The 26454-nt window shown below is 44.9% G+C and overlaps 1 protein-coding gene across 3 annotated transcripts in view; it reads left to right on the top strand.

Moving 5' to 3' along the window:
- Nucleotides 1-3012: 3012 nt before the first annotated feature.
- The window catches only part of LOC134980220 (SLAM family member 9-like), a 58173-nt gene continuing 34731 nt past the window's right edge, over nt 3013-26454 (top strand). For 2 of the 3 annotated variants that reach the window (XM_063946938.1, XM_063946940.1), the window contains exons 1-4: nt 3013-3123; nt 6604-6977; nt 8531-8709; nt 18113-18433. In XM_063946938.1, coding sequence (XP_063803008.1) covers nt 8667-8709; nt 18113-18433 — 364 coding nt within the window. In that variant the 5' untranslated portion in view covers nt 3013-3123; nt 6604-6977; nt 8531-8666. The remainder of the gene's footprint in view (nt 3124-6603; nt 6978-8530; nt 8710-18112; nt 18434-26454) is intronic. The other variant, XM_063946939.1, reaches the window with a different exon arrangement.

Raw genomic sequence — 26454 nt, forward strand, 5'->3', positions numbered from 1 at the left:
CCCATACAAACATTATGCCAGGTACAGCCTCTTACACACATTATGCCAGGTACAGACCCATACACACATTATGCCAGGTACAGCCCCATACACCAAGTATATATGCAGGCGCTGTGATGGGTGGCTAATCCTAGCAGCTGAATAATAAGGGGTAGTCAAACCCTTTAAAGAACAAGAGAGGAAAAAAACGTATACAGCGCTCTTTGACACAGTATGATCTATGTAAATATATACTTTTAATATTGTTAAAATAGCTTAAACAAAATAAAAACATTCAGTCTAAAACAAATTTACTTGTGTTCTATGTCTCACTTCTTGAGTATAGGTGGACTTTGAGACCTAATTAGTACTGACACCAACTAATATGCAGAGCACCAATTGGCACGTTTAAAACCAGCATGTATACAGTCATAAATACGGACCAGATGTATGATAGTTCATTCAATTAGATGTGGTTTACCCAGTCTGTGTTCCGTTTGGAGAGGTTCCCATAGGTGCAAGTTCGTATAGCAACGATGACAATTATTGGGGTCCACTGGAGGCTCCGTGTTCCAATGAGTGGATTCTCCTATATGCGTGATGGGCAATGGCAAGCCAATATGGAGTCCTGGTTCACGGAAGCCAAAGGATGTAGGGTCCTGACTGTAGATGGTGATGCAATGGTGGTGCTGGTCAGCAAATATCCACACAGGTCTCAGCCTTACACACATTATGCCAGGTACAGCCTCTTACACACATTATGCCAGGTACAGCCCCTTACACACATTATGTCAGGTACAGCCTCTTGCACACTACGCCAGGTACAGCCCCATACACACATTATGTCAGGTACAGCCTCTTGCACACTACGCCAGGTACAGCCCCATACACACATTATGTCAGGTACAGCCTCTTACACACTACGCCAGGTACAGCCCCATACACACATTACACCAGGTATAGCCCCATACACACATTATGCCAGGTACAGCCCCATACACACATTATGCCAGGTACAGCCCCATACACACATTATGCCAGGTACAGCCCCATACACACATTATGTCAGATACAGCCCCATACACACATTATGTCAGGTACAGCCTCTTACACACTACGCCAGGTACAGCCCCATACACTCATTATGCCAGGTACAGCCCCATACACACATTATGCCAGGTACAGCCCCATACACACATTACGCCAGGACAGGTGTGGATGTGCTACTGCTCATCGACATCAATCTGTGCACTCACCCCCCACCCCGCAGCAGCGCCGAGTGCAGGAAGCGGGCGCACCACACATGGGACCCTGGTGGGCTACAGCGGTGACGGTGTAAACTGGGTGCACCACAGATGGGTGCCCAGCAGGCTCCATGGTGACAATGGTGGCAGGACCACTAATGCCAATAGGCTGGGCACTCCCCCTCCTCCTACTGCTCATTCCCCCGCCTTCAAGTCTGCACACTGCTATTTATTTATTTTAAACCAGGGACAATGGCGATGTGCCGGTATGCCATACCGTTGCATAGCGGCCCACTTCAACCACAATTATTATTATTATTATTATTATTATTATCAGGTGTCATGGAGAGAGAGAGAGCGGTACCTGGTGTAGATAGAGGAGCTGTCACCCTGCCTGCCAGGGCATCAGACCAGGGGTAATATCATTTGTCTGGCTTTCTTCCCATCTGGTTATATTATTGCTAAACCTGGATGATCTGATGACGGTGACGCTGATGGGTGTTATAAAGGAAGTGTGACCAGCACAGGTGAAGGGATTTTTAGTCCGGCTCCAACCCATGTCGGACCCGGATTATTCCCTGGTCAGATTTGTTTCCACTGAACCTGGGTAAGCGCTGTAAAAGCCTACTGATGTAATTAAAAATTGACTTTTTTTCTTGGTCAACAAGATGAAGTCACAAAAAGAAACCAACGGGAGGGGTGTGGCCTGCTCCCAGCATTGCAGCAATGCAGACCGATGCAGTAGCTGTGTCTAGCCTGGAGTTGCAGACTGTTTGCAGTTTTTTGTGCTGTTTTATTCTGCTACAGACAGCTTGCTGCTGCTTCTCACCCTGTACTACCTACTGCTGCGCTGGAGGAGGAGGGCGCAATTCTTTGCGGAGAGGGCTAGTTCTCGTTGCCATTATTTGAAAAAGAGGAGAGTGCCGTTTGGAAGCTGTTGCGATGCCGGCATGTCCCCAGTGTGTCTCCCAGGGATGACATCATCTCCCTGTGTCCCAGAAGCACCAATCAGTGTCTCAGAGCGTTACTCGGGTCTGAAAACACGGGTAATGACTGTTTCCACTGCACAGTTATCCGGGTCATTCCCGTGTTTAACCCTGATAGCTGGGTAGGATTCCAGGGTCACTCAACCCGTATATTTTGGTTGTGAGCCGTTTCCACCAACAAAAAACCCAGGTCGATGCGCGCCCCTGTGCAAAAACACAGGTTTTTTAAGCTAGTGGAAAAGGGACATAACTGGATACAAATGATCTGTCTTGAAAGATTCCTTTATAAAGAAAGAAAAAATATTATATATATATGCACAGCATTGTATATAAGGACTTTTTTGATAGATGTAAAGTGTCTCATGCATTAAGGGGAAACATCGTATGTATAATCTGTGTTAAACTGTGTGAAACTATGCTTTGTGAGCAGGGAGTATTGGAGTAATACTGGAGGAGATATGTGGGATGTAAAGACCATTACAAAGATTACTGTAAACTCTGACCAATTGAGATTGATTAAAAAATTCTCTCTTTATATTGATATTTTATATGAAAAATGAAATAAAAATAAAGAAAAGTTTTTTAAATGTATTGCTGTTTTGCCAGCGCTTTCTATTCATCTTTTTTTTTTTTTTTTTATTATCACAAAAGGGTTGATTGCTCCCTGTTGTAGTGGAAAGCTGCAGGCAAACTGGTTTAATTATTTAATTGGCGCCAGGTGATACCTTGTCTTTTATCTCATAAAGTGGGGAAGTTGCCCAAAGCAACCAGTCAGCTCATAGTCTGTGCTAGATAAATGGCAGTTCGGTCACTATGAGCAACTTGTCCACATTATCGCTCCTGAACGTTTGATTCATCTCCCGTTGAATGATCAAGGGATCTATGAAGCTCATACTGTACAGGGTCTAATACAGGTGAGTTATGTTTATATTTATTACCCAGGATATACGTAATTAGTTCCGCTTAGCGAGTGATACACGGCATCCTCGTTGCAGACATCATCAGTGCATCAAAGTTATATCAGAGGGTGTATTAATGCTATACGGTTATTGTTACTTATTTGTGGTAAGTGATAAGACACTTAGACCCACTAGTAGTCTTCACGTATAGCAGCCGCCTTTCCCTTTACTGTACTTGCTGCTAGTAAGATGCCCCCATGATCTTAGCTCTAGGTAGATACGGCTTATCACTAATAGGGATTATTTAAGTATATAAGAAGACAGGACACAAACCAGGTCTTCATAGAGGTTTTTAAATGTTTCAGCTCAAATATTCACATAGACAAATACTGTGATGGTAACAATAGAACATTATTATAATATAGTACATATAATGGGACCCTTGTGTGATTCCCCTGACAACTAGCATTATGGACAGAATACAGGTGATGTTACTATTCGGAGTCTTGGCGCCCGTCACCAAGCGCCAGCTTCTACAGCGATGAGACCCACTGTCACTTCTCACGCAGTAATAGCTACTGTCATCACAGCCTAAATATTAATACATGATCTATATACAGTTATTTTTTTACCGAATTAGAAAGCAAATATATATATAATAAATGTAGGATTATTATTCATAAAATAAATGCCAGTGTAACCTCAGGGTATGGCTAGTATAGATAATTGCACAAATATATACAAACAGATTCAAATATAAATATATAATGAAGAACACAGTGGGTAAACAATTTAAATGTCAAGATTAGATAACAATATATGCAAAATCAAATAGTTTCCAAATGTGTAACATCCAACACAAAATTATAATACTGTATAATGATGCACATTTCTCCACAATGCCAACTTACCATCTGTGTGGATTTAGTTCCCTTTTCTGTACTTCATTCAGCCACTTTGCATGGTGCTTACTGCCTGTTAGTATATAATTACACTATTCAACACATTTAAAAAAATATTAGCATCTGTAGACTTGATATCTATCATGGTTTGTAGAATACTAAGCAAGAAAAAAAGAGAGGCATTGTTTCCCCCAGCAACCTGAATGATAACAGTAACCAGATTTAAATCCCACATAATATTAGAATTCAGAGATCTTGGTTACACATATTTGCACAAATGTGTTAATAAGCCCCAAAGCTGCATCAAGGCGTCTCTGTATATTTGGGGTCCCTAGTGCTATATCTAGGTGCAGGGTGTGGCGCTAGGTACCCCAAATATACAGAGATGCCTTGATGTGGCTTTGGGGCTTATTCACACAAAAGACAAGTTGGGAGTCTTAAGCAAAAATGATAATGACATAGCGGACACACTAAATGATTTTTTTTCAACAGTATTTACAAGAGAGGACCCAATTCAGGGACTAACACATAATCTCAATAATGAGAATATCCCACCGATAGGTACTTATTTAAGCAAGGAAGTAGTCTGTGACCGATTAAAACATTTAAAGATTAATAAATCACCAGGTCCCAATGGTATTCATCCAAGGGTTCAAATGGAGCTTCACTGTGAACTTGCAAAACCGCTATTTTTAATCTTTAAGGATTCAGTAATATCAGGTATGGTTCCCAAAGACTGGCGTATAGCGGAAGTAGTGCCTATATTAAAAAAAGGGAAGTAAAGCTGAACCAGGTAATTATAGACCAGTTAGTCTTACATCTATAGTGGGGAAAGTATTGGAAGGTATTCTAAGAGATAGTATTCAGAAGTTCCTTGAAGTCAATAAGGTCATTAAAAGGAATCAACATGGGTTTATGAAGGACAGATCCTGTCAAACCAACTTACTTGGCATTTTATGAAACAGTAAGCGCAAACCTAGATCAGGGTAAAGAGGTAGATGTAATCTTTTTAGATTTTGCCAAAGCATTCGACACTGTACCACACATGAGACTTATCTACAAGCTACAAGAATCAGGGCTAGGAAGCACAATATGCACTTGGGTCAAAAACTGATTAGATAATAGGGAGCAGCGCGTTGTGGTTAATGGATCTTTTTCAACTTGGACTGAAGTGCTAAGTGGTGTGCTGCAAGGCTCAGTATTAGGACCGTTATTGGTCAATATTTTCATTAACGACCTAACAGAAGGTCTAGAGAGCATGGTGTCAATTTTTGCAGATGATACCAAATTGTGCAAAGTTATAAATGCGGAGGGGGATGCTGAGTCGCTTCAGAATGATTTCATTAAATTAGAAGCTTGGGCAGTGAAATGGAGAATGTGCTTCAATACAGACAATTGTAAGGTAATGCACTGTGGTAACAAGAACAAAAATAACACCTACCTACTAAATGGGATAAAATTAGGGGATTCTGTACTGGAAAAGGACTTAGGTGTCCTCATAGATAGCAAACTAAGCAGTAGTACCCAAAGTAGGACTGCAGCAAAGAAGGCTAATAAGATATTAGCATGCATAAAATGGGGAATTGATGCTAGGGACGAGAGTATTATACTCCCGTTTATATAAATCACTTGTGAGGCCACACCTTGAATACTGTGTACAATTCTGGGCACCATACTACAAAAAGGATATCCTGGAGCTAGAAAAGGTTCAAAGGCAGGCGACCAAACTAATTAAGGGTATGGAGACGCTGGAATACGAGGAAAGGCTTGCAAGACTAGGCACTGGAAAAGAGGAGATTAAGAGGGGACATGATCAATATTTACAAATATATAAGGGGACAATATACAGATCTTGCGCAGGACCTGTTTTTGGTTAGATCAACACAGAGAACTCGTGGACTTGCTCAGGTTAGAGGAGAGGAGATTCCGCACAATACGGCGTAAAGACTTTTTTTACGGTAAGGACGATACGTGTTTGGAATTCCCTGCCTGAGGGAGTTGTAATGGCCGACTCAGTCAACACCTTTAAGAATGGGTTAGATACATTCCTAATGGATAAGGATATCCAGGGTTACAGGGCATAGTCACGCACTATGGTTATTACAAAAAAGAAGGGTAAAACGTAACGGCAGTCATCAACTTCGGTCAAAATTTTATACAAAATAATTGTGCATAGGAGACCACAAATAGGTTGAACTCGATGGACAATTGGCTTTTTTCAACCTTAGATACTATGTTACTATGTTACTATCCTTGGTGTAAATGGTAAGATCTAAAAAAGTTTGTTACTATGATAAAAAGTTTTTTGTATGTTTACATTATTGTTGTTGTTTAAGTATGGACAGATATCCTGGAGAGCATCTGCAGCGCAATTACATATGAATAGAATGTCGTCTATGTAATGATACCAAATATGTAAATGGGTGTCGCAAGTAATGCTATTATAGATAGTTTGTAGCAAACAGCATTTATGAAATATTGGGTTAATGCTGTTTTATGGCAGCTAATATAAATAGAAGAAATAATTCTTTATATTTACCACGATCTATCATCACTTAATAAAAACTAACATTTTGCACGGTTTATGTAACAGTGAAAATATGAGACCTAAGTTCCCAACAAAGACATTTCCATCTAACCAATTGTGGCGCAGGGTGCTAAACTAACCAGAAGATTTAACCAGGTCAACTAGAATCCCCCCCTATCTCTGATGAGACACACAGGTGAAACGCGTTAGTAGGAAGAAGCTACCGCCTCTATTAAAAGGATTACTCCTACTGTAAGGAATTTCCCTCAGTGTGATGTGAACCTGATGGTAAAAGATTCATTAACCAGTGGAGAATACTCCTCATGAAAATGCCAGACCAGTAATCCCTGGGACAACACAACTGGGAGAGGAGGAAGACTGGAAACAGGGGATACATTTCCCACAGCAGCTGAAAGGATGGAGCCACCTTAAGTTTACTGGTAAGCACATCAACTGAGTGGGAGGCAGCTCATACCATACAAGACTATTTAATCAGTAAAAGTGCTGGTTGCACAAAATGCTATCTACTGTATTCAGCCTCTAACTCTGTTACAACATAAAGGGGGAGATTCAAATGTTTGAAATGTTGGCTGGGTGTCTATTTTTTCCTGTCTATTAGGAAAAAAACAGACTCCCAACTGACTTTTCAATCATTTGAATCTCCCCCTAAGGGTGGTATTCAATTCTTTCCACCCCCTTCCACACCTATTCTGTTTCTGCTGCCGGGCATGGTATCATCATTTCAGCTGGCTATCCCCGGGGTAGCGAGGGCACCCTAACCCTTTACACAGCTAAACCTAATTACTATGGGCGCGATATGCGCAGTAACAGGGATCCCTTTAGAAATGAGATTGGGCGTGATATATCATTTGAATACCACCCTATGAGTATATCCATTTAGGAACTATCACTGACTGTTCTGAAGATCACTGCATTTAGTCTAAGAAAAGGGCAAAAAGGGGCAATTCAGTTAGCCATGGTGATTTACCATAGCTAATTGACACACACACACAAAGGCTATTCAATTAGCCCCAAAAGTCAGCAGTCATCTGGGATTACTTTTCACCTCTCCGAGACAGGCAAAAAAATTCCCCAATATCAGCATAATTTTTGTGGCCATGATCACAAAAACATATAGGTCTGTTTTCGCATAAAAATGTAGTAATGTAGAATTGGGGGGGGGGGGGGGATCCGAAAACTTGGGGTATTTCCGATTTTATTGCTATTTCTTCCCGCACAATTTGTGTGCTCATAATTTGGGGGGGACTAATTGAATTTTCCCAAAGTGTCTACACAACCAACTGGGACTTATATAAATGATACATTGTTTCAGATATATTTTCAATATCTAATAGAGGCATTATTTATAATATACCTACAGTATCCAATAAATGTGTCTTTTGATATTACTGTACTATATTAACATGTATCCTTACAAAGAACTAAGGATCAAATAGGGTTGAGGTTACCAAAAGGTTAAAAAAGGGGCAGACTAGATCGGCCAGATGGTTCTTATCTGCCGTCACATTCTATGTTTCTATGTGAGTTTTATGACTTACTAAAGCTCCATGGATCTTCATTGTTTGAGTTTACAAATAAATATCAATACAAATAATTCAAACTATTATTCACTCAGTGCCATAATAACTCCTATTTCCAAACAAATCTTAATATATTATTGGTACAGGGCTGGCACAAATGTATATTTTTATTTTCCTCCTTTGTGTGATGAGAACATTTAATGCTCTAGGAGGCGCCATTCTCTTTGTTAGTTTTTTTTTTCTAGATACACCCTGTAACGGCAAGTCGTTCGAGTTGCGGTTGCCCCTCTTATGTATGTTGGAGAATGGTGTACTTATTTATAATGGATACTTAAGATACTGTATAAGCACTACAGTTGGTTTTTGTGTGTGTGTGTATATATATATATATATATATATATATATATATATACGTTTATATAAGTATTTCAGTATTCTGTCCTCTCTGACAGAGAGTATGTATAAAGCAGAAGAGGAGATACAGTATATCGGATATGGTGCTTCCTGTCTCGTTGCTTCCTCTCAGAGGTTTCTGCGCAGCGTCACTGAGAGGCAGTAGAGTGAAATATGATGAAGAACTGAAGGAACATGATCCAGCTGTCCATATTGGTCTTTGTGATACTTCAGACAGGTGAGTTTATCTAATTTGCCATCTATTAATATTTATCGGTGATGTACTATGTGTGGGCAGTACAGATGGTGTAATGGTTAGCATTACTGCCTCACAGCACTGAGGTCATAGGTTCGATTCCCACCATGGCTCTAACTGTGTGGAGTTTGTATATTCTCCCCGTACTTGCGTGGGTTTTCTCCGGGTACTCCAGTTTCCTCCCACAATCCAAAAATATACTGGTAGGTTAATTGGCTCCCTACAAAATTAACCCTAGTGTGAATGTGTGTGTGTGTACATGTGGTAGGGAATATAGAGTGTAAGCTCCACTGGGGCAGGGACTGATGTGAATGGCCAAAAAATATTCTCTGTAAAGCGCTGCGGAATATGTGCGCGCTATATAAATAACTGGTAATAATAAATAATAAATAAAATAACAGCTACAAGCTCCTAGTCCAGTTATGAGAGTATATACTGATGCCATATGCTGAAATGGCTTTTTTCTCATGAGACCAAATAAAATTGTTTGCTGTTTCCAGGGTCAGATATTTACCCATTAGAATTCCTAGGGGTCAATCCAATTAGGTGTGAGACTGTTTCACGAAACTCCCATACATCACGTTAATACACACATCCAAGAAATGCAAAATCCAATTAGAAATTCCAATTCACGGAACCCACAGCAAGATTGCACAGCTTCTCTACCAAAAGTGGGAAACTGCTCTGGATCCCAAATAAGTGACAACTAAGATAGCAGGACCATAAAAGGTGTCAAATGGGTGATTTTTGCATTTATTATTAATAGTGGAAAAATGACAACTAGCAAGTGTTTTTTTTTATCATATTAAAGTCTTTCCAGCATTTTGTGGTACACAAAATGTCTGTAAAGTGATGTGCGGTGTTTTAATGTGATTCTGTAAAAAGTTTAGCTCTCATTTGCAAGATCAAAAATACCTCTCCCATTAATACACCTCCACATACCTTTCCCAAATCATCTACATCTCACCATGGGAGGACATATACTAAGGCTTGAAAAGTGATACATTTCACGGTGATAAAGCACCAGCCAATCAGCTCCTAACTGCCATGTCACAGGCTGGGTTTGAAAAATGACAATTAGGAGCTGGTTGGCTGGTAGTTTATCACTGTGCTAATTATCACTCTCCAAGGCTTGATAGATCGGGTCCTATGCTCTTTAAACCCATGACTATTCATAGGGAGGGCTATTCCAGATATTCTGCACTGTGTCCCGAAATATTTACCTTTAAAAATTAAGATTTTCCCGACCTCTTCACCCGCTCATGGGGGTGCTCACAAAAACATGAATTTCCTCTGAAAAACCAATGCGGGTTTGGACGGCAAATTAAATTGGCAGTGTGAGGTCGCTGTGAGAAAGGCTCGAGGAACCCAACTCACACCTATTTGGATTGACCCCCTACATAATAAGGTCTGATACTGGCTTCTGGTCACTGAGGAGGAGCCGGCAGTGTGGGGAGAGTTTCTGGGGGAAGCCTTGCCTCTCCAGGAGTGTTAGTCACGCCCCAAGAGTGATGAAAATGGGGCATGCTGTGAGGTCTCGCCCTCTTACCCACAAGTCCACATCTCTTTTTCTGGGTCACGATTTTGAGATCACAGCTGTTGAGATGGAAGGCAATCAAGTTGCCGGCTGCCGGGATCCCAGCGGTCAGGACCTACAGTATACAGTGGCATTATTACTTCTTTCTTTCTGCTGCTGATTCCTCTCCCTATGCAGCCAGGCATCTGACTAGCCTTCCTACTCTCATGTTGCCACTTCCATCAGTAGCTCCAGCATATTCCTCCATTCACCTCCCCCTGTGAAGCTAAAATTGGAAAGACACAAAAAAAAGTGTGTTGACCATTTGTGTGTCAATCATTTGGGGTCAACTTATTGACTGTCGACCAAGACACTGTCACTGTCAATCTATACATTGGAACCCAAATGCCAGCTGCCAGCAGGATAATATTACTTTATGAGGCATACAGTACAGATGGAGTAGAGTTTATTGCAGTGAACAGCACCCAATTACGCTGAATAGTTTATGCATGGATTTTCTATTATAAATATACTGTGTTAAGTCCTAGATGCATTGAAAAAAAAAATATTTCAATGGTTTTATTAATAAGTATCTATTCTGTAGGACTACAGTATATTATTGCCTGTTTGCTTCAAGCCCTGTTCTTGGTGTTTCAAAAATGATCTTCAATTCAGAGGCGTATCCAGAATTTTGTGGGTTCCATAGCATTTTGACCTCAACCCAATACTTCAAGAGAGACACCTCTCTACATGGCAGTTGTTCATTTTATGCCCCGCGGTCGTGCCCTACTTAATGTTATGCCCCATAGTAGTGCCCTAGTTAATGTTATGCCCCATAGTAGTGGCCTACTTAATGTTATGCCCCATAGTAGTGGCCTACTTAATGTTATGCCCCATAGTAGTGGCCTACTTAATGTTATGCCCCATAGTAGTGTCCTAGTTAATGTTATGCCCCATAGTAGTGCCCTAGTTAATGTTATGCCCCATAGTAATGCCCTACTTAATGTTATGCCCCATAGTAGTGGCCTACTTAATGTTATGCCCCAGAGTAGTGCCCTAGTTAATGTTATGCCCCATAGTAGTGCCCTACTTAATGTTATGCCCCATAGTAGTGCCCTAGTTAATGTTATGCCCCGCAGTAGTACCCTACTTAATGTTATGCCCTATAGTAATGCCCTACTTAATGTTATGCCCCATAGTAGTACCCTACTTAATGTTATGCCCCATAGTAGTGCCCTACTTAATGTTATGCCCCATAGTAGTGCCCTACTTAATGTTATGCCCCATAGTAGTGTCCTACTTAATGTTATGCCCCATAGTAGTGCTCTACATAATGTTATGCCCCATAGTAGTGTCCTACTTAATGTTATGCCCCATAGTAGTGCCCTACTTAATGTTATGCCCCATAGTAGTGTCCTACTTAATGTTATGCCCCATAGGAGTGCCCTACTTAATGTTATGCCCCATAGTAATGCCGTACTTAATGTGATGCCCCATAGTAGTGCCCTACTTAATGTTATGCCCCATAGTAGTGCCCTACTTAATGTTATGCCCCATAGTAGTGTCCTACTTAATGTTATGCCCCATAGGAGTGCCCTACTTAATGTTATGCCCCATAGTAATGCCCTACTTAATGTGATGCCCCATAGTAGTGCCCTACTTAATGTTATGCCCCATAGTAGTGCCCTAGTTAATGTTATGCCCCATAGTAGTGTCCTACTTAATGTTATGCCCCATAGTAGTGTCCTACTTAATGTTATGCCCCATAGTAATGCCCTACTTAATGTTATGCCCCATAGTAGTGTCCTACTTAATGTTATGCCCCATAGTAGTGTCCTACTTAATGTTATGCCCCATAGTAATGCCCTACTTAATGTGATGCCCCATAGTAGTGCCCTACTTAATGTTATGCCCCATAGTAGTGCCCTAGTTAATGTTATGCCCCATAGTAGTGCCCTAGTTAATGTTATGCCCCGCAGTAGTACCCTACTTAATGTTATGCCCCGCAGTAGTACCCTACTTAATGTTATGCCCCATAGTAGTGCCCTAGTTAATGTTATGCCCCGCAGTAGTACCCTACTTAATGTTATGCCCCATAGTAGTGCCCTAGTTAATGTTATGCCCCGCAGTAGTACCCTACTTAATGTTATGCCCTATAGTAATGCCCTACTTAATGTTATGCCCCATAGTAGTACCCTACTTAATGTTATGCCCCATAGTAGTGCCCTACTTAATGTTATGCCCCATAGTAGTGCCCTACTTAATGTTATGCCCCATAGTAGTGTCCTACTTAATGTTATGCCCCATAGTAGTGTCCTACTTAATGTTATGCCCCATAGTAGTGTCCTACTTAATGTTATGCCCCATAGGAGTGCCCTACTTAATGTTATGCCCCATAGTAGTGCCCTAGTTAATGTTATGCCCCATAGTAGTGTCCTACTTAATGTTATGCCCCATAGTAGTGCTCTACATAATGTTATGCCCCATAGTAATGCCCTACTTAATGTTATGCCCCATAGTAGTGTCCTACTTAATGTTATGCCCCATAGTAGTGTCCTACTTAATGTTATGCCCCATAGTAGTGTCCTACTTAATGTTATGCCCCATAGGAGTGCCATACTTAATGTTATGCCCCATAGTAGTGTCCTACTTAATGTTATGTCCCATAGTAGTGCCCTACTTAATGTTATGTCCCATAGTAGTGCCCTACTTAATGTTATGCCCCATAGTAGTGTCCTACTTAATGTTATGCCCCATAGTAATGCCCTACTTAATGTTATGCCCCATAGTAGTGTCCTACTTAATGTTATGCCCCATAGTAGTGTCCTACTTAATGTTATGCCCCATAGGAGTGCCCTACTTAATGTTATGCCCCATAGTAGTGTCCTACTTAATGTTATGTCCCATAGTAGTGCCCTACTTAATGTTATGTCCCATAGTAGTGCCCTACTTAATGTTATGCCCCATAGTAGTGTCCTACTTAATGTTATGCCCCATAGTAATGCCCTACTTAATGTTATGCCCCATAGTAGTGTCCTACTTAATGTTATGCCCCATAGTAGTGTCCTACTTAATGTTATGCCCCATAGTAATGCCCTACTTAATGTGATGCCCCATAGTAGTGCCCTACTTAATGTTATGCCCCATAGTAGTGCCCTAGTTAATGTTATGCCCCATAGTAGTGTCCTACTTAATGTTATGCCCCATAGTAGTGTCCTACTTAATGTTATGCCCCATAGTAGTGCCCTACTTAATGTTATGCCCCATAGTAGTGTCCTACTTAATGTTATGCCCCATAGTAGTGCCCTACTTAATGTTATGCCCCATAGTAGTGCCCTACTTAATGTTATGCCCCATAGTAGTGTCCTAATATTATGCCCCATAGTAGTGTCCTACTTAATGTTATGCCCCATAGTAGTGCCCTACTTAATGTGATGCCCCATAGTAGTGCTCTACATAATGTTATGCCCCAAAGTAGTGCCCTAGTTAATGTGATGCCCCATAGTAATGTCCTAGTTCATAGATATGTATAATACAAACCAATAAATTGAGTATGTGCAGCTTGCAATCTGTGTATCACTGTTCTGAGAAGTATGTATGGGAGCAGTAGCTGGAGGGAATGCTGATCCTTGTAGTGCCATATTGGAGGATCCTGTGATGCCCCAGGTGAGTTGGCTCTCAGTATAGAAACATAAATAAATGACACCTAGTGGGGAAGGGGTGGGGCAGAGACGCCTTGATGTGGCTGGTGGCTTATCCTAGTACTGTATTGTCTCCAAATGTGAGTCCTCTGCATTGTATTATCATGTAGTGTAGTACAACCAGGGGATGTGGCCCAATCTGTCCCTATCCTGAAGACCACACACCACCTTCCTCCTTGTACATCAGTTGCAAAATAAAGATCCCCATTTCTATGAAGTTTACATGATAATCAGATTCTTTTAGTATTGCTTAGTTTTTATTAGTACTTCTATTTTTATATAGTATCACAGTATTTTCTATAAAGTCCTCTAGTTAATTTACATGACATTGTAGACGTATAAAATCTAATTTGCTTTTCAAGTTATAGGGTAACCTCTGGCGCTGCTCGAACCTATTTTATTGAATCTTTTTCAATGTAACCTGATTTACACCCCAGGACTCAGCTGCTCATATTTTTGATCCAGAAATTTAAAGAAAATGTGTTGAACATATTCATGACCAGGAAGCTGCGCTAGAGGTTCGCGACAAAACCCCTACTAATGACGACAAGGCGCCTCTGGCACATTCTGCGCCACAAATCTTCCACCTCTCATTGTTGCGGGAAGGGTGGCCTATGCTTTTACAGTGTGGAGGGCGGGGGGAGGGGGGAGGGTTCATACTTTAAGTCACCAACTTGACTTCATGCGAGGTGACCCCTAACGTTCCTCGAGGCAACTGAGAAATACGAGACTCTGAGGGCTTATACCCTAGCTTACTTTCAGGTACAACATTACATAGTCTCGTGGTGCGGGAGTTCTCAGCTGCCGACTGGCATAATCGATTAGACCAATGTCTGTCTACTGTAGACCAACACCCACATGTAAGGCCATTTCTATCTATTATAGATTCCTAGATCATAACTTGGTCAGTCAGGGGATGCGTCATTTCACAACCCTTTCTATTAATGACTTAGTACGTGGATTTCTGAGGTCACGCACACTGCTCACTACTAGTACATATAACACGCTTATTTTAAATGTGTATCATGGACTCATTTGTCCCCCCACAGATAGTATAGAATGGTTTATCTGAGTCTCATAGTTGCCCTAGATGTGCCAGGTGGAGGCTGCCCTTTATCACTGTCTTTGGGATTGTCCCGTGGTCCAGAGCTTCTACATGAGGATAAGGCGCGAAGCTGAGGCCCACCTGGTCAACGTTGTGCCTTTTGCTCCAGAGTGGGCCCCTCTGGACATTTCTCTGAGTAGGCACAGGCTTACTCCGGGCTGTAGGAAATTCTTGCTTACTATGAAAGCTGCGGCACAGTGGTGTGACACTCGAAACCTTTTGTGTGATCCTCCCGTTACACCAGACACACCTCAAACCCCCCCCCCCCCCACACACACTTTTTTTTTTCTTCCTAATTGTGTATGCCACTTGTGTTTTCATGTCAAGTTTTAGATACTAGTCCGTACTTTTTATACAAGTCTCGAGCTATATGAATATTTATATATTGTAAGGAATGCCCATGGGAGTGCGCTGGGATATGTTTATTGTATATTGCTCATCACTGCGTGTAATGCTCTTTATGCTTGACTTATATGCCTATATACAAATATACACCTCACTCACTTATATACATCGTGAGTGAGGTGACGTGGACTCACATTGTGTATCCAGGAGTTGCTGGCGGGGAGCTGAAGGGGTATCACACGTGACGGAACACATGCTATACTTTGTTTAAGTGTATGGGCACATAAGGCTTGCAAAATCTGTCTACAGTGGGGGAATTTTTAATTGTTGAGAGAAATATAAAAGGGTTTTTTTTCCCCTTTGTTTTTGTTGGCTTTCTGGGATAACTTTCCTAAACTGTTCACGGTGTGTTTAAGCAGGAAGTCTAAATCTGCAATCCTATTCTAAGCAAAATGTGGTGTATTTTAGTAAATATACCCCCTTATCTTATATGGATTGTTATACAGGTATTGCAATGTTAAATTAGGTGTGACCTCTGATTCTGCTTTGCATCCTGTCTTGGTCGCTAGCTGGGAAAGGAGGGGTGTGTAATGTCCATGTATCTGTCAGATAACACCTCTCCCTGCTATTGCGTTGGACTAGTCATGCCTCCTAACACTTCTGAGTCTCAAACTAGGTTTCTATCTAATCTCACTTTTGCATCCATGTGAGTGGTGTACATAATCCAATTAAGCGGACAAAATATGCTGGCTCACCTTTAAACCTATGAATGGTGATATTATCTACATAAAGGAGAGACCCCTTGAGAAGGGTGATGATTCCGGTATCCGGACTCCAGGTCGACAGCAAAAAGGTCGACACACCTTAGGTCGACGCCAATTGGTCGACACACCTTATGTCGACATGGACAAAATGTCGACATGGAAAAATGTCGACATGGGTTTTTCACGATTTTTTTCTTTTTTGGAACCTTTTCATACTTAACGATCCACGTGGACTACGATTGGAACGGTAATCTGTGCCGAGCGAAGCGAAGGCACCATGCCCGAAGCATGGCGAGCGAGCGAGCCATGCGAGGGGACGCGTTGCACTAATTGGGGTTCCCGGTCACTCTACGAAGAAAACAACACCAAAAAAAACCCATAAAAAAATCATGTCGACCTTTTTCCATGTCGACCTAAGGTGTGTCGACCAATTGGCGTCGACCTAAAGTGTGTCGACCTTTTTGCTGTCGACCCCGAGTCCCAGACCCCTGATTCTACCTTGCGTGACAAGATAATAGGAGCTTTCATCTCTACCCTGTATGTCATTACAAAATGATTTTCTAAACACTCAAACTATATCATTTTACATCCTATTCCTAATCTGGAGGGTATCTATTTTATATTTAGATGTCAAAGTTATTGATGCTACATATACCATAGTATGCATATGCAGATGTGTCCTCGGACCTCATACATTGGGCGCCCTTTGCCATATGGTACGATAAACCCAGTGTTATGGAGACACAGCAAGAGGAGTAGTGCGCAGATTTTTAATTTGCATTTTGTGTCATAGTCACATCACAGATGCAGCGGAAAGCTGATCACAGCGTCCCAGAGACGCCAGGCTGCGACATTAATCACAGCTACTCTTCCAAAGAGACACAACAAACTTAATTTAGGAAGACATTTTAACCTAGTACATGACCCAAAGTTAAATATCCTTCTCCGCCCATACCCAAACTGCCAGACAGAGGACAGATATATTATCACAGCTGATAGTATCACATGATCTGACGGATCTCTGGGGATTTTTTAACCCCTCCACCCAAGCAACGTTTCCACTCTGCACTCTGACTCTCTATACTGGGCAATAATCTTATATGTAATGTCAGTGACGCCATGGTGGGTGGTATCCTCATCTTGGTTCATGCTCCAGAGTTGCCCTGGATGAACGGCAACACCATGCTTGGTCAGTTACCTCGTACTTACCTCACTCCAGACATTTCCAAGAGTACATAAAACTAAAGTGGTTGGAGTGTTATGAAGGCCGTCTGAAAATGATGACACCCCCATTCTTTCTTTGGAAACTTTGAAGGTTAAATATGAGGCCACATCATTGTTTAGGATTCTCATCTTGCAAAAGCCTATACTCCCCTATATCATTGTGTGCAGGCCCTCTATGACTCCTGACTGACAACCCCCTGTATAATATCACACCAAATGTTGGAAATTTTTTTGCTCTCTCAAGTCAGTAGTAAATGATTGCATGATATACAGTATATACTGTTATGTTATATGAGCACTTCCACTGATCCCTCAATGTTAGGAAAGTTTGCAAGTTGAACAGGGTCTCCCTCATGTGATCACTGGCCACCTACGTTTAAAAGGAAGTGGCCTCAGCTCTCTCACTGATGTCTCTCTATGAATCACATGGAGCTGATGGTTATACGGCGTAATACTACAAGATATAACTGAGCAGCACATAATGCCGGTGACCGGTGTTCATGTAATAGAGAGACTTCTTCCTATGGTCATCCCTATATAACAATGGTACAGCCCTATTTTTCCTTAGTTTTATCTACAATTCTTCTGTGTCATACAGTGCAATGATAATGTTTAGCAGAACCAAGTGCTTGTGTTACAATGTTACATGTGCATTATATATGGTCATTTATATAGAATATAAATTGTGTCTGTCATGTGAGCATTAATCCAGTGTATCATCCTATACCAGGTGTGCTATGTGATGATCCCTGTGCAGAGAGACCTGTGCCTGGTATAGAGGGAGGAGATGTCACCCTACAGCTGGGTCAGACTGAGATCGAGATCAGATTCATTTCATGGACTCTTCTCCCGAATGCTGGATTTATCGCTACAACAAAACCTGGAAGATTTATTGATAATGTCAGTGGGCGCTATGTAGGAAGAGTGAGCAGCGCAGAGGACGGGTCCTTACACATCACTGACCTGACAGCTGGTGACCAGAGAAGCTATGTAGCATCTATACAGAGAGACGGAGGAGAGGAATGCCTACACTTTAATCTCACAGTATACAGTAAGTTATGGGTCACCCTCTATACAGATACATATAGCACTATGGTTGATGCAGACGGGTATACAGGTTGAGTATCCCATATCCAAATATTCCGAAATACGGAATATTCCGAAATACGGACTTTTTTGAGTGAGACTGAGATAGTGAAACCTTTGTTTTCTGATGGCTCAATGTACACAAACTTTGTTTAATACACACAGTTATTAAAAATATTGGTTAAAATGACCTTCAGGCTGTGTGTATAAGGTGTATATGAATCATAAATGCATTCTGTGCTTAGATTTAGGTCCCATCGCCATATCTCACTATGGTATACAATTATTCCAAAATACGGAAAAATCCCATATCCAAAATACCTCTGGTCCCAAGTATTTTGGATAAAATGCTTGGGACCAGCACTAACAGACATCCTGCTTCACCACTTACCATAGAGAATCAGGGTGAGGTAGCCCTGAAATGTATTAAAATATGGGATCTATGTACTAAAGCCTCGGAGAGAGATAAAGTGGATGGAGATAAAATAGCAGTCAATCAGCTTCTAACTGTCATTTTTTAAACCCAACCTGTAATATAGCAGCTAGGAGCTGATTGGCTGGTACTTTATCTCTCTCCAAGGCATAGTACATAGACCCCTATGTTTTATATTTTGTGAATATTTGAAAGGATTTTGAATATTACAATCGAATACTAGAAATGAGCGGTTTGGTTCCCACGGAGACCGTACCCACCTGACCATATGGGATTCCGAGGCACTCCAAGGTGAGGCACTTTGGCTTGGTTCTCCCTGCCTGCTTTGTACCCCAAATTGAGGCAAAATCTTGAATGGCCAATTAGCACTTGCCCATAGTGTTCAATGGACACAGAGTTAAAGATACCGGCCAGTGCCACTCCCCGACACTGAGGACACCACTGGCACCGCCCCCACCCCCCCCTGCTAACACACTGCCAGCAACCCCCACTGGTGCAGACACCACCAGCACCCCCACATAGTGGACACTACCATCACCCCCGCACTTCCAACAGCACTTGTACCCCACACAAAGGACACCGCCAACACTCCTGCACTGCCTATCACCTCCGGCACCCCCACACAGAAGACACCACCGGCACACTTGCCCAGAGGACACCGCTGACACCAGCACACTGCCAAGACTGCTAGCACCATCATCCTCACAGACACCACCAGGGACATTTACCATCGGGGGCCCCCTTCCCACCTGCTGTCACAGTAAGTGCACTATTGGTGTATCCAACCTACAATGTATCTGACCCGCACTGTGTCCAACCCTCTCTATATCCGACCCACACTGTATCCAACCCACTCTGTATCCAACCCACACTGTATCCAACCCACACTATATCTGACCCGCACTGTTTCCAACCCACTCTGTATCCAACCCACTCTGTATCCAACCCACTCTGTATCCAACCCACTCTGTATCTGACCCACACTGTATCCAACCCACTCTGTATCCAACCCACACTGTATCCAACCCACACTATATCTGACCCGCACTGTGTCCAACCCACTCTGTATCCAACCCACTCTGTATCCAACCCACTCTGTATCCAACCCACTCTGTATCCAACCCACTCTGTATCCGACCCGCACTGTATCTGACCCGCACTGTATCCAACCCACTCTGTATCCAACCCACTCTGTATCCAACCCACTCTGTATCCGACCCGCACTGTATCTGACCCGCACTGTATCTGACCCGCACCGTGTCTGACCTGCACTGTATCCAACCCACTCTGTATCCAACCCACTCTGTATCCGACCCACTCTGTATCCGACCCACTCTGTATCCGACCCACACTGTATCTGATCCGCACTGTGTCCAACCCACTCTGTATCCAACCCACTCTGTATCCGACCCGCACTGTATCTGACCCACACTGTATCCAACCCACTCTGTATCCAACCCACTCTGTATCCGACCCACTCTGTATCCGACCCACACTGTATCCGACCCGCACTGTGTCCAACCCACTCTGTATCCAACCCACTCTGTATCCAACCCACTCTGTATCCGACCCGCACTTTATTCGACCCACACTGTATCCGATCCGCACTGTGTCCAACCCACTCTGTATCCAACCCGCACTGTATCCGACCCGCACTGTATCCGACCCGCACTGTATCCAACCCGCACTGTGTCCAACCCACTCTGTATCCAACCCACTCTGTATCCGACCCGCACTGTATCTGACCCGCACTGTATCCAACCCACTCTGTATCCAACCCACTCTGTATCCAACCCACTCTGTATCCAACCCACTCTGTATCCAACCCACTCTGTATCCAACCCACTCTGTATCCGACCCGCACTGTATCTGACCCGCACCGTGTCTGACCCGCACTGTATCCAACCCACACTGTATCCAACCCACTCTGTATCAAACCCACTCTGTATCCGACCCACTCTGTATCCGACCCACTCTGTATCCGACCCACACTGTATCCGAACCGCACTGTGTCCAACCCACTCTGTATCCAACCCACTCTGTATCCGACCCGCACTGTATCCAACCCACACTGTATCCAACCCACTCTGTATCCGACCCACTCTGTATCCGACCCACTCTGTATCCGACCCACACTGTATCCGACCCGCACTGTGTCCAACCCACTCTGTATCCAACCCACTCTGTATCCGACCCGCACTGTATCCGACCCACACTGTATCCGACCCGCACTGTGTCCAACCCACTCTGTATCCAACCCACTCTGTATCCGACTCGCACTGTATCTGACCCGCACTGTATCCAACCCACTCTGTATCCAACCCACTCTGTATCCAACCCACTCTGTATCCAACCCACTCTGTATCCAACCCACTCTGTATCCGACCCGCACTGTATCTGACCCGCACCGTGTCTGACCCGCACCGTGTCTGACCTGCACTGTATCCAACCCACTCTGTATCCGACCCACTCTGTATCCGACCCACTCTGTATCCGACCCACTCTGTATCCGACCCACTCTGTATCCGACCCACACTGTATCCGATCCGCACTGTGTCCAACCCACTCTGTATCCAACCGCACTGTATCTGACCCACACTGTATCCGACCCACTCTGTATCAAACCCACTCTGTATCCGACCCACTCTGTATCCGACCCACTCTGTATCCGACCCACACTGTATCCGAACCGCACTGTGTCCAACCCACTCTGTATCCAACCCACTCTGTATCCGACCCGCACTGTATCCAACCCACACTGTATCCAACCCACTCTGTATCCGACCCACTCTGTATCCGACCCACTCTGTATCCGACCCACACTGTATCCGACCCGCACTGTGTCCAACCCACTCTGTATCCAACCCACTCTGTATCCGACCCGCACTGTATCCGACCCACACTGTATCCGACCCGCACTGTGTCCAACCCACTCTGTATCCAACCCACTCTGTATCCGACTCGCACTGTATCTGACCCGCACTGTATCCAACCCACTCTGTATCCAACCCACTCTGTATCCAACCCACTCTGTATCCAACCCACTCTGTATCCAACCCACTCTGTATCCGACCCGCACTGTATCTGACCCGCACCGTGTCTGACCCGCACCGTGTCTGACCTGCACTGTATCCAACCCACACTGTATCCAACCCACTCTGTATCCGACCCACTCTGTATCCGACCCACTCTGTATCCGACCCACTCTGTATCCGACCCACACTGTATCCGATCCGCACTGTGTCCAACCCACTCTGTATCCAACCGCACTGTATCTGACCCACACTGTATCCGACCCACTCTGTATCCGACCCACTCTGTATCCAACCCACTCTGTATCCGACCCACTCTGTATCCGACCCACACTGTATCCGACCCACACTGTATCCGACCCACACTGTATCCGACCCGCACTGTGTCCAACCCACTCTGTATCCAACCCACTCTGTATCCGACCCGCACTGTATCCGACCCACACTGTATCCGATCCGCACTGTGTCCAACCCACTCTGTATCCAACCCACTCTGTATCTGACCCGCACTGTATCTGACCCGCACTGTATCTGACCCGCACTGTATCTGACCCGCACTGTATCCAACCCACTCTGTATCCAACCCACTCTGTATCCGACCCGCACTGTATCTGACCCGCACCGTGTCTGACCTGCACCGTATCCAACCCACACTGTATCCAACCCACTCTGTATCCAACCCACTCTGTATCCGACCCACTCTGTATCCGACCCACTCTGTATCCGACCCACACTGTATCCGATCCGCACTGTGTCCAACCCACTCTGTATCCAACCCACTCTGTATCCGACCGCACTGTATCTGACCCACACTGTATCCGACCCACTCTGTATCCGACCCACTCTGTATCCGACCCACTCTGTATCCGACCCACTCTGTATCCGACCCACTCTGTATCCGACCCACTCTGTATCCGACCCACACTGTATCCGACCCGCACTGTGTCCAACCCACTCTGTATCCGACCCACTCTGTATCTGACCCACACTGTATCCAACCCACTCTGTATCCAACCCACTCTGTATCCGACCCACTCTGAGTCCGACCCACTCTGTTTCCGACCCGCACTGTGTCCAACCCACTCTGTATCCAACCCACTCTGTATCCGACCCGCACTGTATCTGACCCACACTGTATCCAACCCACTCTGTATCCAACCCACTCTGTATCCAACCCACTCTGTATCCAACCCATCCGGTATCCAACCCACTCTGTATCCAACCCACTCTGTATCCAACCCACTCTGTATCCAACCCACTCTGTATCCAACCCGCACTGTATCTGACCCGCACCATGTCTGACCTGCACTGTATCCAACCCACACTGTATCCAACCCACACTGTATCCAACCCACTCTGTATCCGACCCACTCTGTGTCCGACCCACTCTGTATCCGACCCACACTGTATCCGACCCGCACTGTATCTGACCCGCACCGTGTCTGACCTGCACTGTCTGTAACAGTTAGTAGCTGGTTGGCTGGTACTTTATCTCCGTCCACTCTCCATCCAAGGCTTAGTAAATAGACCCCATCAGGGGTTAAAGTGAGCCGGAACGGGCCGGAACTGCGTTCCGTCAGTTCCACCAGGAGACGGAACGCAGTTCCGCCTCCCCCGGCTCACCTAACCCGATGTCCCGGGCGGCGCTGCAGGGAGATGCCGGGCGCCCGCTGAGATCGCGTTACCAGCGGGCGCCCGTCTCCCTCTCCGCAGCGGCAGCCGGAGGCAGGAGCTCAGTACTGAGCTCCGGCTTCCGGCTCTGTCAGTGCGCGCTATGGGAGAGACGTCATGACGTCTCTCTCATAGTGCAGAGGAGCGGGCGGCGAGAGAGGACTGCGGCGGGAGCGGGGCTAGGTAAGTATAGTTCTCCCCCCCCCCCTCCTTCCTATATGTATACCACAGACGTTTCTACTGGGGGCCTTTACTACTGGGGCAAACTACAGAGGGGCAAGCTACTGGGGGGCTCTAGTACTGGGGGCAAACTACTGGGGGGCTTTACTGCTGGGGCAAACTACAAGGGGCAAACTACTGGGGGGCTCTAGTACTGGGGGCAAACTACTGGGGGGCTTTACTGCTGGGGCAAACTACTGGGGGGCTCTAGTACTGGGGGCAAACTACTGGGGCAAACTACAGAGGGGCAAACTACTGGGGGGGCTCTAGTACTGGGGGCAAACTACTGGGGACCTTTACTACTGGGGCAAACTACTGGGGGGCTCTAGTACTGGGGGGCTTTACTGCTGGGGCAAACTACTGGGGGCAAACTACTGGGGGCATTACTACAAGGGGGCAAGCTACAAAGGGGCAAACTACTGGCAGCATTACTACTGGGGGCTAAACTACAAGGGGGCATAATTACAGGAGCTAAACTACTGGGGGTATAACTACAAGGGGGCAAACTACTGGGGACATTACTAACTTTGGCAAACTACATGGGGGCTAAACTACAGGGGCTAAACAACTGGGGGCACAACTGCAGGGGGCATTACCACTGGGGGCTAAACTACATGGGGCAAACTACATGAGGGCAAAACTACTGGGGGCATTACCACTCAGAGGCTAAACTAGAGGGGGGGGTGTAAATTGCTGGGGTCATAACTGCAGGGGCATTACCAGTATTGGCATGACTACTGGGGCTAAACTACAGGGGCTAAACGACTAGGGGCAATACTACACAGGGGCATTACCATTAACGGCATTACTGATGGGGTGCACAGCTAATGAGGGCATTGTAAAGGGGGCACTTCATAAGGGGCACTACTGTTGGGGACATTGCATAAGGGGCACTACTACTGTGGGCATTGTATAAGGGATGCTACTGCTGGGGGCATTACTGTATGGGCCGACAAAGAAGCTGCGTTCCTGGTCCGCCCTCCGTCGCTCCGCCCCTACCATCTCCGCCGCACTGGAAGCCCAGGTTCCAGACTCCCAGCTGCAGCGGATCTGGGACCAGGCTGGCTTTATTATTCCTGCCGCTGCATCGAGCTTCTGTGACCGCGGCACTACTAGTTCAAATCTGTCGCTGATTGGCTGCCGGTCCGCAGCAGTTTTGAAATATTAGCGCCGTAGTCACAGGAGCTCGATGCGGCGGCAGGGATAATAAAGCCAGCCTGGTTCCAGATCCACTGCAGCCGCCCTCAGCCTCTTCTGCCGCCCCGCCCTCGGACCTCTGCGCACCCACAGCCTCCTCCTCCGCACTATCTCCGAGGCCCACAGCCTCCTCCACGTCACGCCTACCACAGCCTACTCATCCACAGCACCGCAGACCACCGCCGCTGCTAAACAGGTAATCTAACCTGCTGCCTTTCTCTCTCCCTAGTCCCTACTGTATTCCCCTGCTGTCACTTTCCATGTCCCTGCTGTCACTTTCCATGTCCCTGCTGTCACTTTCCATGTCCCTGCTGTCACTCTCTCTGTCACTCTATAATGTGAATTTCGGCTCATTCTCTGTGCTATAATGTGAATTTTGGCTCATTCTGTGTGCTATAATGTGAATTTCGGCTCATACCGTGTGCTATAATGTGAATTTCGACTCATACTGTGTGGTGTAATGTGAATTTCGGCTCATACCGTGTGGTGTAATGTGAATTTGGCTCATACTGTGTGGTGTAATGTGAATTTGGCTCATACTGTGTGGTGTAATATGAATGTGGCTCATACTGTGTGGTATAAATGTGAATTTCGGCTCATACTGTGAGCTATAATGTGAAAGGGGTCCTATTGTGGTGCATAATGTGTATAAGGGGTATATGGTGTGGTAAACTACACTGAAGGGCACGCCCCCTTTTGCGTGGCCACGCCCCCTTGTCAGGAGTGCGCGCGCCTTCGGCGCGCACATAATTGCACCCTTCACTTTTCCATACCCCCACTTCAAAATTTCCACTTGGGTACTACTACTGTGGGCATTATTACTATTGTGTGACCACGCCCCTTTCTTTTTGAGACCACACCCCCTTTTTGCTGCGCGCGCCTACGGCGCGCGCAATACCTTTATTTCATGGGCGCCGTGGGAAGGGGGGTGAGTTCCACCACCTCTCTAGGACCACTTTAAGCACTGGACCCCATAGTTTGCAATTCTTCGCTGTGTCTTCTAGGCGGTTTTACTTTGTTGCTCCTCATAGAGCTCCTGCTCTGTAGTTGATCACCTGTATCTGGAGTTTCCATCTCTGGCACACTTCCAGCTGTCGACATCACCAACATCACAAGTGTTTGTGGTGTTTTAGTACCTAGATTGTCGTTAGGTGAAGATGTTTCATGAAACATTACAGTACGTCTCTTGACTGACAATAACTGACAATGGCCCTCATTCCGAGTTGTTCGCTCTGTAATTTTCTTTGCATCGTAGCGATTTTCCGCTAATTGCGCATGCGCAATGTTCGCACTGCGACTGCGCCAAGTAAATTTGCTAAGAAGTTTGTTATTTTACTCACGGCATTACGAGGTTTTTTCTTCGTTCTGGTGATCGGAGTGTGATTGACAGGAAGTGGGTGTTTCTGGGCGGAAACTGGACGTTTTATGGGAGTG

Source organism: Pseudophryne corroboree, chromosome 12, assembly GCF_028390025.1.
Source record: "Pseudophryne corroboree isolate aPseCor3 chromosome 12, aPseCor3.hap2, whole genome shotgun sequence".
NCBI classification, from domain to species: Eukaryota; Metazoa; Chordata; class Amphibia; order Anura; family Myobatrachidae; genus Pseudophryne; species Pseudophryne corroboree.